The following is a 14207-nucleotide window of genomic DNA, read 5'->3' on the forward strand; positions in this document are numbered from 1 at the left end:
ACACTAAAAAGTACCAGACAGCTTATCAAAGATTGTCTATTTTGTCCAAACTAAAAATAGCACGTGTTGAAGAAATCCTACGATAACTATTATTTCAAACTATCATGGCTCCCCGGTAGATATTTTTTGAGAAAAGGTGAAGAAGCGTGGCTGGAGTGGCTGAAGAAGCGTGAACTCTTCTCGGAGCCAAGCTCCCTGTTTTCTGAGACAGAACCATCTACACTAATTAACAGCTCCCCTTCCATAGAAAAGTTGCTTAGTAAAGAGGAACTTAATAAATTAAAACAGCTTTGAATGTTTTCCATGGTGGAAATTCTTTAAACACTTCTGCTTCTTTAGCTGAATACAATGACTCAAATGCAGCATAGCAAAGTTCCTGAAGCAAATTGACAGGAAGGTTTTAGGCACAGCTTTCATGCAGGGCTTCAATTCGACTGCCAGTTTCCAGAAGTCTCTCTTTTTTTTTTTTTTTTTTTTTTTTTTTTTCTTGCAGCATAAGGGTTGTTGTTACAGTGCTGCCAACCTTTGTTTTAAGGAGTTCAGCTCCAATTTGTTTGGCTGCGGAGCCCTTCCAGAGGCCTCGCGTGCGGCCAGGCCGCGGGCCTGCTGCTCACACCACCGAGGTTTCTGCGCGCTGCGTGCCTGGCTCCGCAAGCTCCGTTCGGGGGCTTTATCAGCTGTAATCACCTTGCACATTTGTGGCTCAGCACAATGAAACCGCTGGCAGCTTATTTTCTTGAAGGAGCATGCTCGGCTTGACAGAATAGGGGATTTCACTGCTTTGCTCTTAGCTTTCTGGCACATTACAGCACGTAGCCGCTCATTAAATATTTTCTTTCTCGTGTAAAAGAAAATTTAAACCCAGTATTCTTTCCAAGCCTCTGATAACCAGGGAAAAAAATAACTTAGAGGAGAATGGGCTCTCTGTAACCCCAGCAGCACAGCAAGTGTGTATTGTGTGACCTTAACACAAGCACTGCCACCAGCCAGCCTGGTAGAGCTCCACACGCACCCCAACACCTCCCAGATTCAGAGGACCAGAGCCCTTCCCAGGCAAGGGATGAGTTCCTCTGGTGGGGGAAGGATTTTCCTGAGTGCTCCCTGCCAACTAATTCTGCTCTCTATGAAATTTAGCAGCCAAATCCCCTTTGATTTCCGTGGCAAGTGGTGATAAACTCCCACCCTGCTGTAGCCCAGAGGATGACGGTGGCCATTTTCTACAGGAAGAGGGAAGGGAAGATAAAGGCAAATTTCTGTGCTAATTTCAGAGGAAACTGAAGTAGGCCAAGGAAATGCACCACATGCACTTACTGACAGGATAACTCATGTCAATAAGAATATTTATGAGAGTAAATAATATAAAAACAGGGAGCATGCTGCTATTAGCAAACAGATGGCAATGCCTGAAATCCTGCTTCTAATAAAACTCAATACTTTGTGCTCTCATGTTGCATCCTTTAGTCTTACATGAAATATCATGTAAATTGAAAGCCCAAACTCCATAGCCTGACCAAATCTGACCCACAGTTACTGAGAAAACACGGGGAGCCGTAACTCCTTTCTGGGACATTAGTGCAGCAGTGGCCCTGAAGTGCAGCAGTAGCCCCTTCGTTATGAATAACACTATTTCAAACTGTATCAGGCCAAACTGTGTAGATTAAATGGCCTTAAATTAGAAGTTGAAATGGGATGAAGAATGGATCTCTGGGTTTGGGTTTTGCAGGGATGCACAGTGCTTGGTTTGGAAAATTAACTTGTAGAAATATATCCATGAAGTTCATGTACTGTACCAAGTCTCTGTGAATAATTTTTCCCAAGTAATTAAATATGCAAGTGCTATTAAAACCCAGAATTGATGAGCCTAGTCCATGCTAAATCAGAGAATCACTGAGGCTGGAAAAGGACTTCAAGATGGGAATTGACTCAATCACGTCTTCAGTAGAAGTTATGTACCAAGCTATGTAAGAAATGCTTAAAAGTCTGTACCTGTCTCATGGCACAAAACATTTGAATAAAAGAAACAATCTGCATTTTCAGATGAGGACAGGAATGCTTTTAATTCCCATAAATCGCTCTCACTGTCAGGCAGGAGGTCAGGAAGGAGGGCTTTATCCTTTATCTCACTTAAAGACTAATAGCCAAACAGTTCTCTCTCTCTCTGTCTCTGTCTCTCTCTCTCTCTCTCTGTTTTTTTTTTTTTTTTTTTTTTTGTTTGTTTGTTTGTTTGTTTGTTTGTTTTCATGGTAAGAAACCTGAGCTTGAATATGTTCACATTTGGATGAGGTAAATTTCTCCCCAGAAGTGAATGTCTTTCCTTTAAATATAAGTGGAGCCAGGGAGAAGGATTCAGATGTAGATGTGGTTTAAATGTTTAAATTTAAACCACATATGATCAGATAACAGTTTAAATGACTGTTATCTGATCATATGAAACCCAGCCATGTATCTCAGTTGTGCCCATAAAGGTTGACATTCATATCTCTTGTTTTCAAGATCTTTTAAATAACTAGATCTAATGAGGTTGATACTTGCCTGAAAAATGCGTTATTTGAGATTTCCTTTAAAAGCAGAGGTCCTTACAAGTTTTTGTACCTATAATTGGCAAAACCAGCTTGTTTGTACATCGTTAATTCATCTTACATTTTATCCTCCCTAGGAGAAAACAGTATCTGTAGGCTGTTTAGAAATAAAATGTGGATGGGAGGTTAGTTTTCTAAGCCTATATTTAATAACTTACTTAATTCCCCAAAACACTGTGTGTGTAAATATCAGAGAGGTGACTAAATGTGGAATCAGGAATCTAACATAGATTTCCAAATAATACAGTCTTAACCTTATGATTCTAGAATAGATTGGTACAATCAAAATAGGAGTTCTGTCACCTTTTCGTTACACTGCCTTGACCCGTGAGTGCAGATGCCATAGTTGGAAAAAAATAATTCCTACTTGCTACAGCTGGAGAAGACCAAGAGTGATTTGATTGCAGTGTGCCTACCCCACAGAGCATTTTGTCTTCCCAGGGTTTCTTCACCCAGTGGCTGGGCAAAAGAGGGCTCCCACCCCTGCTGTCCCCTCCAACATGTGCTGCAGGACGTGGTCAGATGATGCCTTCTGTAGGGCAAAAGGAGTGGACACCTTTAAGCACCACCACCCTTTTCACATCAGCCCCAAGCTTTACCTTTATTAAAAAAATCCTGCACTAGCTTTATGAGTCTAGATAAAATATATGCTCAATAAATGTAAAATGTCAGTAAATAGGAAAATGGTATTTATAACTGGGCTGCTAAGCAATCATTAAAGCGAAAAAACATTGAGCTATAGTGCCGTGTTGCAGCTTTACAGATAATATGGTGTCTGTACAAAGAAATCGATATGTCACAATTTTGAATTCCTTGGCACCTTTTAATTTCCAGAGCTCATCTTTCTTCGGATCCTGACATGCATCACGGGCAGACACGCAACGAGCCCCATGACGACCACCAGCTCCTGTCTTGCAGGGCTCAGTGCGCTACGTTCACAGCAGCTCTTTCGGGTACCTGCCACTACGTGTTAGTCATCCTTCGCTAGAAGCCAATGTGCCACGGAACTGAAAACTGTAATTTAGTTCACCGAGTCTGAGAAAGGAACCTCGTTCCAGTTCCTCCTATCTGGACTCAATCTCTGGTCTCAATGGTGTTCCTGGTGAAAAGATCAATTCTTCACAAGACTATTGCACCGTGGGCAGTACTGAAGACTGGGCTGCAGAAGGAGGGAAGGAGTGGTGCAGGGGCTGAACCTGTTCCTGAGGAAAATGCGGGCAGAGCGGTTTGGGGCAGTACGGAGAGGGGCTGCTGTGCTGCTTTGCTGCTGCCCGCCCTAGCCCTGTCAGCTGCCAGCAGCACTCGTCCAGGTTTTCGTGACCACACCCATGAGCTATCAATAAAAGCACATACTGCCTGCTTGTTAAATTCCCAGTTTGCTCTTAGCCACAGCCACACTGAGCCTGAGCACATCTGGGAAAGCCTGAATAAATTTTCTCCAGCTGTAGGTTTCAAGTGATGATTCCTTGCTTTAGAATCGCCTTTTACACATAGTCAGCTATTCGGTCAAATGCACACTCATGCAATATGCAAACGCAAAATTAAAAGCGAAGGATTTTAAACGTGGGTACTTAAAATGCACATCTCCCCAGCAGCATGATAATGGGACTTCAAGCATCAGCATTCTCTCTGATGGAAATGCCTTCCTCCCTCTCCCCACTGCTCCCTTCTGCCCTTGGGGCCCCACAGACCCTGGGGTACCGCCGAGCTGTTCCCCACACCAAGCCCCCACGGCCCCCCCCAGCATCCCCTCACCAGCTTCCCACCCCCCTCTTACTCCCACTCTCCCCTTTGGGTCCTCCTCCCAAACACTGATTCGCTTTTAGTCTCTCTGAGCTGATGGTTATGCCAATATTATTGAATAAAAATGACTCAGAAATGTTGTATGTAAACCATACACCTAATGAACTTAGTCCATTAGGCAGACTTGTTAACTCATGGACGGTCCTAATGGCACCTAACATAGTGCGGCTCCAAACAAGTACTGTGGCTGTCAGAGCCCTCAAGGTTAAAAAGAAAGTGGATCAATCTGTAAGTATCCACAGAGAAAACGAGCACGGACTACACAAGTCTCACCTGGTAGCCAGGTACTAAATGCCTGTTTTGGAAAATAATGCTAAATATAAGAGTATTTATTGATCCCTCTGTTGAGATGGCACCCGTTTTTCTGGGCTACATTTGGTTTTCCCCTTCGCCAGACCTTAATCCTATCCGGACACTGAAAGCACTGGATAATAATAAACAAAAATGTACTTTCTCTGGAAGTACAGGAATTGAGAGGGAGACAAATACATAATTGGCTATCTGAGAACCATAAGAGAGATTCTGGCTTACCCAGCACATGGATTTAGTGAGAATTACAGTGTATGTGCAGAGCCTAATGAAAGCGAGTCAGGAGCGTAACACGATCAGCGGGGTCTGTCTCCGAGGCACAGCACACCAGTGCATTTACCGAGGCGGAGAAGGTAACATTTAAATTATTTGGATTTTCTCTATTATTATTGCGTGAATCACAGAGGAGATGGTATTTACATACGGATGGATCTGGCTGTGGGGATGCAGCGCTGTACATAGCGCCACGAGCTGAGAGGACAGAGACAGCTCAGCACAAAGGATGGTTTGCAGGATGAAGGGACAAGCCCCAGCTCCTTCCCGTAGCCTCACCTGCCCTGGCCAAGGCACAGACCATGGTTTCTGACTCCCAGCCCTGGTTCCCCCACCACCTTCCCAGCCCCAGCATCACGGCGTTACCCTGACCATACACCAGCACTGCCACAAATCCCACTGCTCCCGTGGTGACCCATTGGGGACTGCAGGCTGCCAGCCGCTGGTATCCTTCCCAAATGCCTGCAGGTCTTGTCAGCCGTTGAAGTTGCCTGGATGTATTTCTGTTTGGAGGTAAAGGCTTTCAGTTCCAGTTCAGAAATGTCTCAGGGTGTTACTCAACAAACAGAAATGCAGAATTGCCTGGGCTTTTTTCTTTCCTGGGCTTGGTTTCCTTGAGGTTCCCGAAAGAGGAAGGCAGCCCCGAGGCCAAGAGGTATTTTATCGCATGGCTTGTTTTCCTGTGTCACTTCTCTTCCCAGGGTGTGCTCTGACAGTTGTTACCACCTTGCTTTTCCCTGTCTCTGCATGGGTATGCCCCCACCTGGACGTTTTGTGCTGATGTTTCCTCGTGGAGACATACTGACCTTTTAGACGATTTGTGCTTAACTAGAAGCAGGAGACTGGCTCCAGTTTAACAGAGATATTCATGTGTCTAAAGCCAAGTCTAAAGGATTTTGCCAGGCCCTCCAGCTCCCTCAGGACAGTGTCCTCACCTCCAACGTGACCTGTGGGATGTGGGTTCTGCCCCAGGTCTGCTCCCAGCTGGGCACCTGCTCTGCAAACAGCTTCAGAAGGACATGGTAATGGAAAACGGGGAATCCAGGATCCGCAGCAGTGATGTTTCTATGGAGTATTCAACATTTTTTTACTGCAGAATAGAATGGGAGAATCAGTCTTATGTGAAAAATAGGTTTAGGTTGCATTCTGGGCAGTTATATTTTTAATTCTGCTTAATGAGGTTAATGGCTTTTGCTCAGTTTAAAGACAGAGGTCCTGTCATCCCCGTTCCAGGTTCCTTTACACCCATGAGTTTACGGTGCTCTGTATCACATCTGCTGCTTTATCCAGGACCAGCAAAATAATCTATCCCCATATATCAGCACATAATGTGTCCTTATTTTTTTTATTTATTATACTCAATGTGAATTTCTACAAAAGAAATGTAAGAATGGGGAAAAAAGGGCTCCAGCTTTTTTCAGTGCTCTATGACCCCCCCCCCCCCCCAAAACAGCTTGGAGATGGGCCATCAGGCCACTGTCTTGGAGGAAACTCAAGAGCTAATCTTCCCATCCCAAGATTAGGCCTCACATGGCCATCCCTCTCTTTTCTCCTTCCCAGTAATCCCTGCTCTCTGCATACTTACATCATCCATTTATTTATTTTTGTAAACTGTGGCTCTGATTTCCCATAAGCATAAGCGACGCTGACTGACCCCTGCAGCCCATCACTTGTATTAAGGATGACTCTGACTCCACCATGGTCTCTCACTCTTATTGCTGAGTATTTTCTTTGCACACTTCAACAAACGTGATCCCAAATTAGATTTTTCTGCAGATAAGTAGCTGGACACATCATCCATACTCACCGATGGAAGGAAATGTTTAGCTGGACATAATTACCTCAACCGTTGACCATCCTGCCCGATGAGAAGCCTTGTGCTACGTGACATCCCTTCTTCTGCCATGCAGACATTTTCAGAACAGCCGGGAGCTGCACCATTCGCCTGCATGCTGATCTCTGACGAGTAAATGTTGCTCAAACAGTTTTTGTCAGCGCTGATTTACTTGCTTTGTTTGTTTGTTTGGGGCTTTAATAATAGTATTAAAAGTCTTTGCTCCTGATGTATTTGACATTGTGCTGTTGGTCCATTAGGATTTGTTTGAGTGCTGTGCATTATTTTTAATTTGCATTCACAGTATGCTCTGTAATAACTCACCCTTGATTCGAGCAATGGATGCTGTGCATTTGTATTAACAACAGTGCTAATTTGTGCAATGTGTAGCAAAATTCTTTACAAAAGAATATTTAGCACTTCATGTCCTTTAGCATAGGAAACCAGAGTTTCCAAATAACAATGTAATTTTTTCTCAGAAAATTGTTCCTGGGGTAACTGTAATGGGAAGGATTTCAAATTGGATGGAAATCATTGACACAAGCTGCTGTCGATGACAAAAGTTTACACGGTTTCAGAAGCAATTAGACACAATTATGGAAGAAAAATCTATGAAAGGCAACCAAACCCACAGATAGCTGATCTATTGATTGCTGGAAGCTGAGAAAGGATCTAGGGATGGATCGTTGCATGCCTCTTCCCCAGGAGTCTGCTGCTGAGTGCTGCCTGAAGAACATGCTGTTCTCACCTGACCCACTGCAGCCTTTCTTATAGTGTCACGTTAAGAAGTCACACTGAGTGCATTTAGGAAGAAGTGAGAGCAGAAAAAAGAAGTCTTTACCTTCAGGTTAACAACTTGCAAGTTGTCAGGAATTCTGCATTAAAATCCTCCTTTGTATCTAATTAGTATTCAGATCCTCTTCTGCCCATTAGCTTCCTTCGGAAGAACATACACATCGGATTGTGCTACAATCATGGGCATATCAACACCAGCCGTGCCCTTAATTGGATGAAGTCTTGCATGGTTGCTGGCAATAGAGCACTGATTCTCAGTGTAGTTGCTGGCCTCCAGTTTGCTCCTGCTACGAGGGGCATTTTAGACAATGAACGTTTGTCTGCTGTCAGGCGGGATCACCGTTACTGAACAGTGCAAGCTGCTTACCTGCATAAACTAGAGACAGGAATGTGGAGGAGCACGAGCAATGCATTCCTCTGACAGAGAAATCACATGCAGTTTGCAACAGCAAATACCATATTCGTTTTCTGCACGGGAGGCCAGTCCTACCATCAGTGTGACATCTTATGAGACACTCAACATCTTGAGGAGTTCTCCATGTGCCCTCTTTTCATCTTGACTGCAGAGAGCGAACAGTGCCTTACGGGATGAGCTGTCACCAGCGTTCTTGATGACTATCTCAAAACTGGGGTACCTGTAACTGCTTTGAAACACGTGATACTTCAGCTTCTTTTGTCTAGACCTTGACACGCTGTATGCTGGCTGAATGTTGTTATTAGGTTATTATTTTAGTAAAGCCGAACTTGTAAGATCTGAAAAAAAAATATACTGAAGAATATTAAGGAATGACTGAAGAAAAGCATAGCACCAACATGAAGTACTCACTAGTTTTGAATTTATTTATTTATTTATTTTTTTTTTTTTTTTTGTGTGTGTGTTTGTTTTAAATGGGGGTACTTGTCTCTTGCCTGGATATTTTGATCTTGGAGTTTGGCAGACAGCAACACTGTTTTTGCTGCTTATGACTATTTAAACCATGCTGCCTGGAACTACAGGTAGAAAGAAATAAAAAGTTGTGAAATTCAATGAACCAATGACTTCCTCCCAGTTTGAAATGCATTTTTATTTTATTGCTAACAGCATCTACTTCCACTGATGCCTAAACTAAGAACAGTAGGCTCACACCTACACCTCACTCTGAATACTTCCATGTTTTACCACAATGTGGGACTCCAGTTTCACCGAATACCTTTGGTACCTTGGTCCTCTTCCTAATTGTACCAACTCCCCTCCCCTCCTGTTTGGAATAGCTAATATCCCTGTGACAGCCACTGCTTAGATAAGAAGGCAGCATTAGGGAAGCGTTTAATGAACATTAATTGCTTCTTAATATGATTTAGCCGCTGGAAATAAGGTGGCTGTAGCAGCACCATGTGACCAGGCAGCCCTACAGGCATCACCAGGCTTCTTTTGAGATGCAATCCCATCAGCCTGAGGGGAACAGACCTTCACAGATGATACCCAGGGCCGTATTTTATTTTTCCAAATTAGCAGCTAAGTAGGGTTGTAGGAACGCGGTGGCAAAGTCATCATGACACCACCTGGCTGATTAGTGATCTCTTCCTTCTGTGCAAGCCAGCAATTAGCAGTTCTCACCGACTCCAGAAGCTAATGGGAATCAGAAGCTGGGGGCCACTGCCAAGATGCAGCAGCTTCCAGCTGTCAGGAAGGGGATGGGATGGGACACGGTCCTCTTCTGCAGGGCTTCTTGGGCACCTGTGCCTTTATCTTTTTGACCTCTATGCTAGGTTATGAGAAACTGTTGCTCCTGATGTGACAACACAATGGAAGAGACACATACAATAGTTGAATCCAGCATTCCTAAATTCAAATTCTGATTTACCATCGATTCTTGACTCATCCTTTAGTTAGGTCATTAAACTTCTCCACTAAGCTGCTCTGTCAGAGAATTAAGGCTGTTAACACCTACAGATACTGTGACAATCAATCAATAGGCATTTGTAAAGTTGTTTGTAAACAATTGCTAAGCCTAATTTAAACAGATATTGTTTATTATCTTCCCCTTTTCTTTGCAAGAACTTCAATATGATGCAAAGATTAACCTTTTGATCTGGGGAAAAAAAACAACCTGCTGGTATTAGACTGGTGTTGGCAGCAGACCTGTAGCTTGAAATACAATGTCCTTACATCACTAATTTTCCCATGGATTAGCTGACAAAGATACTTCAGAACTCATGGGAAAACTACTTCAGAAGGAAGTAACACTGAGTGGAAAAAAACAGATTTATTTTCTGGACTGTAATTCTTAGTTGTCCTTCCTTCACATCTGCTATAGAATATCATTAGACTTTCTAAAATGGAAGATTTATTGGTTTACATAGTATTTAGGGGAAATTGCAAAATAGTTTGCTAGTATTTACTAAGATAAGCAGAAATCTTTGCATTTTTCAGAGGTAACAGTGGAACTGAAGTTTCTATCATCTACTAACCAACAAACACACATTTACCTTGAAAAGCTTGACAGTTTGCCCATGTTCACATACAGTGCCAACTGGGTTTATACCACAGGCCTGAAAAGGAAATCAATTTCCCAGAAAAGGTGATTTTTATTTTTATTTTATTTTATTTTTTTTTTCCCCAAGATGTTCACGATTTATGACAGACTCAAACCAGCAAACCTTTCTGGGACTCCAGAAGCCTTAATGCTGACTTCTGCGTTATGACTATGTACTTTGAAGCCAGGAGGGAGGCTGGGCAGCCTCTGAGGGGCTCAGTGAGCCCAGGCAATACCTGCTGCCCCTCGCCATGCCAGCCCCCAGCTGCTGCCAGCACCCATGGTGCTGCTCTCCGCTGCCTTAGCAAGTGCCCTGGAACAAATAATGAGATATTTCCTGGCGTAGAGCCTCACAGCTGGTGCTGTGCAGTTCCTTTGATGCACCATAGGCATGCTGTGGCTTATTGCAATATCTAACCACTTACCAGTCAAATTACCGAGTCCCTCGTTATTCCATTTACGTAACTACAACAGGGCTCTCATTTCTGAGACTTCTCAGCCACTGATGTACAGCAGAGCAAGAAGGGAAGCTCAGATGCTAACAAATACAGAAAACAGGAAGGATACAGAAAAAATCTGCAGATGTAAGTTGTCAGCCTGCTGGCTCTGACTGACCGGCTGCTTTAAGATGTAGCATCTCTATTACCAGTTCTCTTAATAAAGGGTGCCTAATTAAAGGTGCCTTGTCATTTGACTTCATTTCTCACAGCAGCGCTTGGCTCCGCGCAGACACCACTAATGACAGAATTAAGAAGAAAAGAACTGCAAGCTTTACCACAGATTTATTCACCGAGGGCAATGACAACACATTTTATACAAAAAAAAACAGGCTGAGTGTGTAACTAGAGTAAGACACAGACACCAAAGCGCGGCGACCTGAGGGTACCGCTCCCCTCCAGGAGCCCCCCTCCGCCACCACCGCGGTGGAGGAGCCGCTCCCCACACGGGAGCCCCCCGACCCCACAGCGGGGCAGCCGAGGAGGCGGCCCCATAGGGCTCCAACCCCACAAGGCGGCCTCCTCCTGAGGGGAAAGTTGGGCGGCACGGCGCTGAGGCAGGAGGGGGGCTGATGGCGGCGGCGCAGGGCGAGGGGCGGGGCGCGGCGCCCCTGTGCTGCCATGGCCGCCTCCCCCTGCCCGCCGCCCGCCTTAAATACTATGGGGCGGCCGCCGCTGCGGCGGGAGCCGCCGCCGAGCGCACCATGCGGGCTGTCATCGCCTTGGCCGCGGCTCTGGGCAGCCTGCTGCTGGCCGCCTGCCTCCTGCGCCTGGGCGGCGAGCGGCCGCTCCGAGCCAGGTAAAGGGCGAGGGGAGAAGGAGCGGAGCGGGACGGGACGGGGCTGGGCTGGGCTGGGCTGGGCTGGGCTCGGCAGCCCCCGGAGCTGCTTCGTGGGGCAGGGAGCGGCGCGGCTGGCGGGCGGTGTGGGCTCGGGCAGCGGTGTTGTCAACTTTGTTTTGCCGTCAGGGGCTGGGAGGAGGAGGCAGAAGGAGCGCCCGGCACGCCGAAAGTGGTGCGAGCCCTCAGAGCCCCCCCGCCGCCCCTTCCTCGCAGCGGGAACAGGTAGGGGCTGCCCGGCTGCTTGCTGGAGGTGGCTGCGTTACTCAGGGTCTGCGGGAGCGCTCAGCTGCCCCTGCTCCCACTCCTTCAGCCTTTCTGTCGGGGGTGGGCATCTTAGCATCCTCATCGGGGCGAGCCCATGGGGCTGAGAAGGTGCAAATCCACTTTGCCTGGGGTGTGTGGGTCCCATGGTGGGGCCTCGTGGTGCCGGCTGGCACTCGGGTGCTGGTTCTGAGCCCGGGGAAATGTTGCGGGTGGCAGCTTGGTTACAGCCGGTGCAAAAAGTCCTGGCAGACACCTTCCAGGTGCCTTTATCCGCCTTTAAGGTGGGGCTGAGGCTGGGTAGTGCTGTGACCACGTTTTAATGTGTGTTCTGCTAAAAACACACATTGCTCCTCCAAAATCCTAAGCCAGCTGTGCAAAGCCTTTGCCATTTCACGGAGCATCTTCTCAGGAGTCCTTTAGTCCGATCCCATGCCTCGGTCTTCTGCATCACCCTAAATCTTTGCTTTACAGCCTGCTAATTTACACTGGAAGTTTGATAAGAAAATGCCTGGTTAAATCAGCTGTGAAACAAGTTGTGCCATACATGCAGGTATCAGCGGTAACACCGATGTTTTTGTCCTCAAGTCTTTGCGCACTGTAGGAAAACTAATAGTGCAGAAGGGGATGGTGCATCCCCACGTGAGATGCTGCCATCTAAGAAGTAGTTTGCAAATATTTTTGCAAATATTGTCTTTTACGTTATATGACCACGTTAGCATTGCAGTTCCAATGGGGGGAGAAAAAAACACAGAAAGAACATGGGAGCTGAGTCTTTAACTGAAGCTGCGATGTCCTGGCTATACTGAAGTCAGTGGTGACACTGCAGGCAACCTTTCTGAGGCCAGCATTTCATCTATTTTAACTGAAATTTGAGGCTGAAACAGCATATGCTCTCCTTAAGTGAATGCAAGTGGCAGTAGTCTTAATAACCCTTGCAACGTACCCCAACAGTAGGTCTATTACACGTTTCCAGTGAGAGACCCCTGTACTCCATACCTCAATATTTTGAACTTCCATAAGTTTGTAACATTGTTCAAAATCAGAGTGAAAGGAAAGAACAGGAGCATTTGCAGACTTCGAGCTGCTATTATGTTCTTCTAGCCTGCTTCTCTTTCCTTGTTCATTTTTCCCTTTCTGCCTTTTTCCCTTCTTTTCCACTCCTTACAGTTTATTGGCTTTGCAGTATGTGCTCTGTTCTGCTTTTTTTTTCTTTTTCTTTTTTTTTCTAGCTGTCTCTCCATTCTCATTTCCACTCTGTTTTGTGTTATGTCTGTGGTTCCCCCCTGCAACCGTCTTCTCATACTCTGCCTTTCCCTGCTTGTTTCTGAGCTGCAGTCTCCTGCCACTCAGCTCTGTGTGCTAAACCATGGAGTCAAATTGACTAGAAATGCTGCTGGCAGAGAGCACTTCAGAGAGCAGAATCTAGCCACTTCCCATCTGCTATTAGTACACACACAACTGGAGCAAAGAAAGTGGAAGCAACACATACCAGAGAGGGTTGAAAATTCACCGTGTGCATGTGTCAGTTGTTAATCTCTGTAACAAGGCAAGCGAGCGTGAGGTTTTAAATACATGTTTTTCATTAAACTACTTGAAGGATTCTGACACCAAAGTGGAGCCAGTTTCCCTCAACCTGAAATCATATATTTTAGTGACTAAGTGACTGCAAAAGTACAATAAGTGAATTATTCTTCCAAAAAGCTTCACTTCACTGTAGCTCCAATAGCTGTAGAGTGGAGGGATGGCTTGCTGGCTGAGTCCGAAAGGGGATGTTCTTTCTCACCTGAGTGACTGTGCTTGGTAGGATGTCCTTACAGGAGTTTGTGGCACATGTTTGGCATCTGAGGAAGGAGAGAGTGAGCTGCGGGACTGACCAGGAGCCACGATTTAATCCAGAGAGCAGCTGGAGTGGGCAGGGAGCCATGCTGTAGGGATTTCATCCAGACAGCAGCTGGACTGGGCCTGGCTGAGGGCCATGCTGGAGAGATGTGATCCAGAGAGCATCTGGACTCGTTCAGGAGATTCAGACCAATCCCTCAGTGATGGAGATGGATGATGTGGGCAGTAGGAATTAGACTCCAGTTTTTGGTGGGATTTTGTTGCAGTCTCCATGAGTATGGCAAAAGCACAGAAGAGTCCATGGCTGAAAGTTTGTGTAGGGATTAGTGGATTTTTGAATCAGATGAGACACAGTTAGTATGTTGATGCATAAAAGTAGGAACAATCTTTAGGAGAACTACACTTTGGGAAGGCTGCACCAAAAGTACCCTGAAGGTTTGAGCAGCCGTGCTGCGTTGCTGACAGCAACGTCCTCCCCTGTGTAAGAATAAGAGGGTGTGCATAGGTGTTAGGTTAGACTCTGATCTCTTCATCAGTTTGACGCATTTCTCTGGCAAGCTAATATTTTTGTCACCAACTTCAGTGAGGGTGAAAAAAAAGGAAAAAAAGGCCACTTTCCTTTTTGAACTCCAATCAGAATTAGTAGCTTAGGTGATC

General features: G+C 45.6%; 1 protein-coding gene across 1 annotated transcript in view; it reads left to right on the forward strand.

Moving 5' to 3' along the window:
• Positions 1-11178: 11178 nt before the first annotated feature.
• ST8SIA6 (ST8 alpha-N-acetyl-neuraminide alpha-2,8-sialyltransferase 6) overlaps positions 11179-14207 on the forward strand; it is a 40710-nt gene continuing 37681 nt past the window's right edge. The window contains exons 1-2 of the mRNA XM_032183470.1: positions 11179-11405; positions 11574-11669. Of these exons, the coding sequence (XP_032039361.1) occupies positions 11179-11405; positions 11574-11669 (323 nt within the window). The remainder of the gene's footprint in view (positions 11406-11573; positions 11670-14207) is intronic.

Source organism: Aythya fuligula, chromosome 2 (assembly GCF_009819795.1).
Source record: "Aythya fuligula isolate bAytFul2 chromosome 2, bAytFul2.pri, whole genome shotgun sequence".
Classification (NCBI taxonomy): Eukaryota; Metazoa; Chordata; class Aves; order Anseriformes; family Anatidae; genus Aythya; species Aythya fuligula.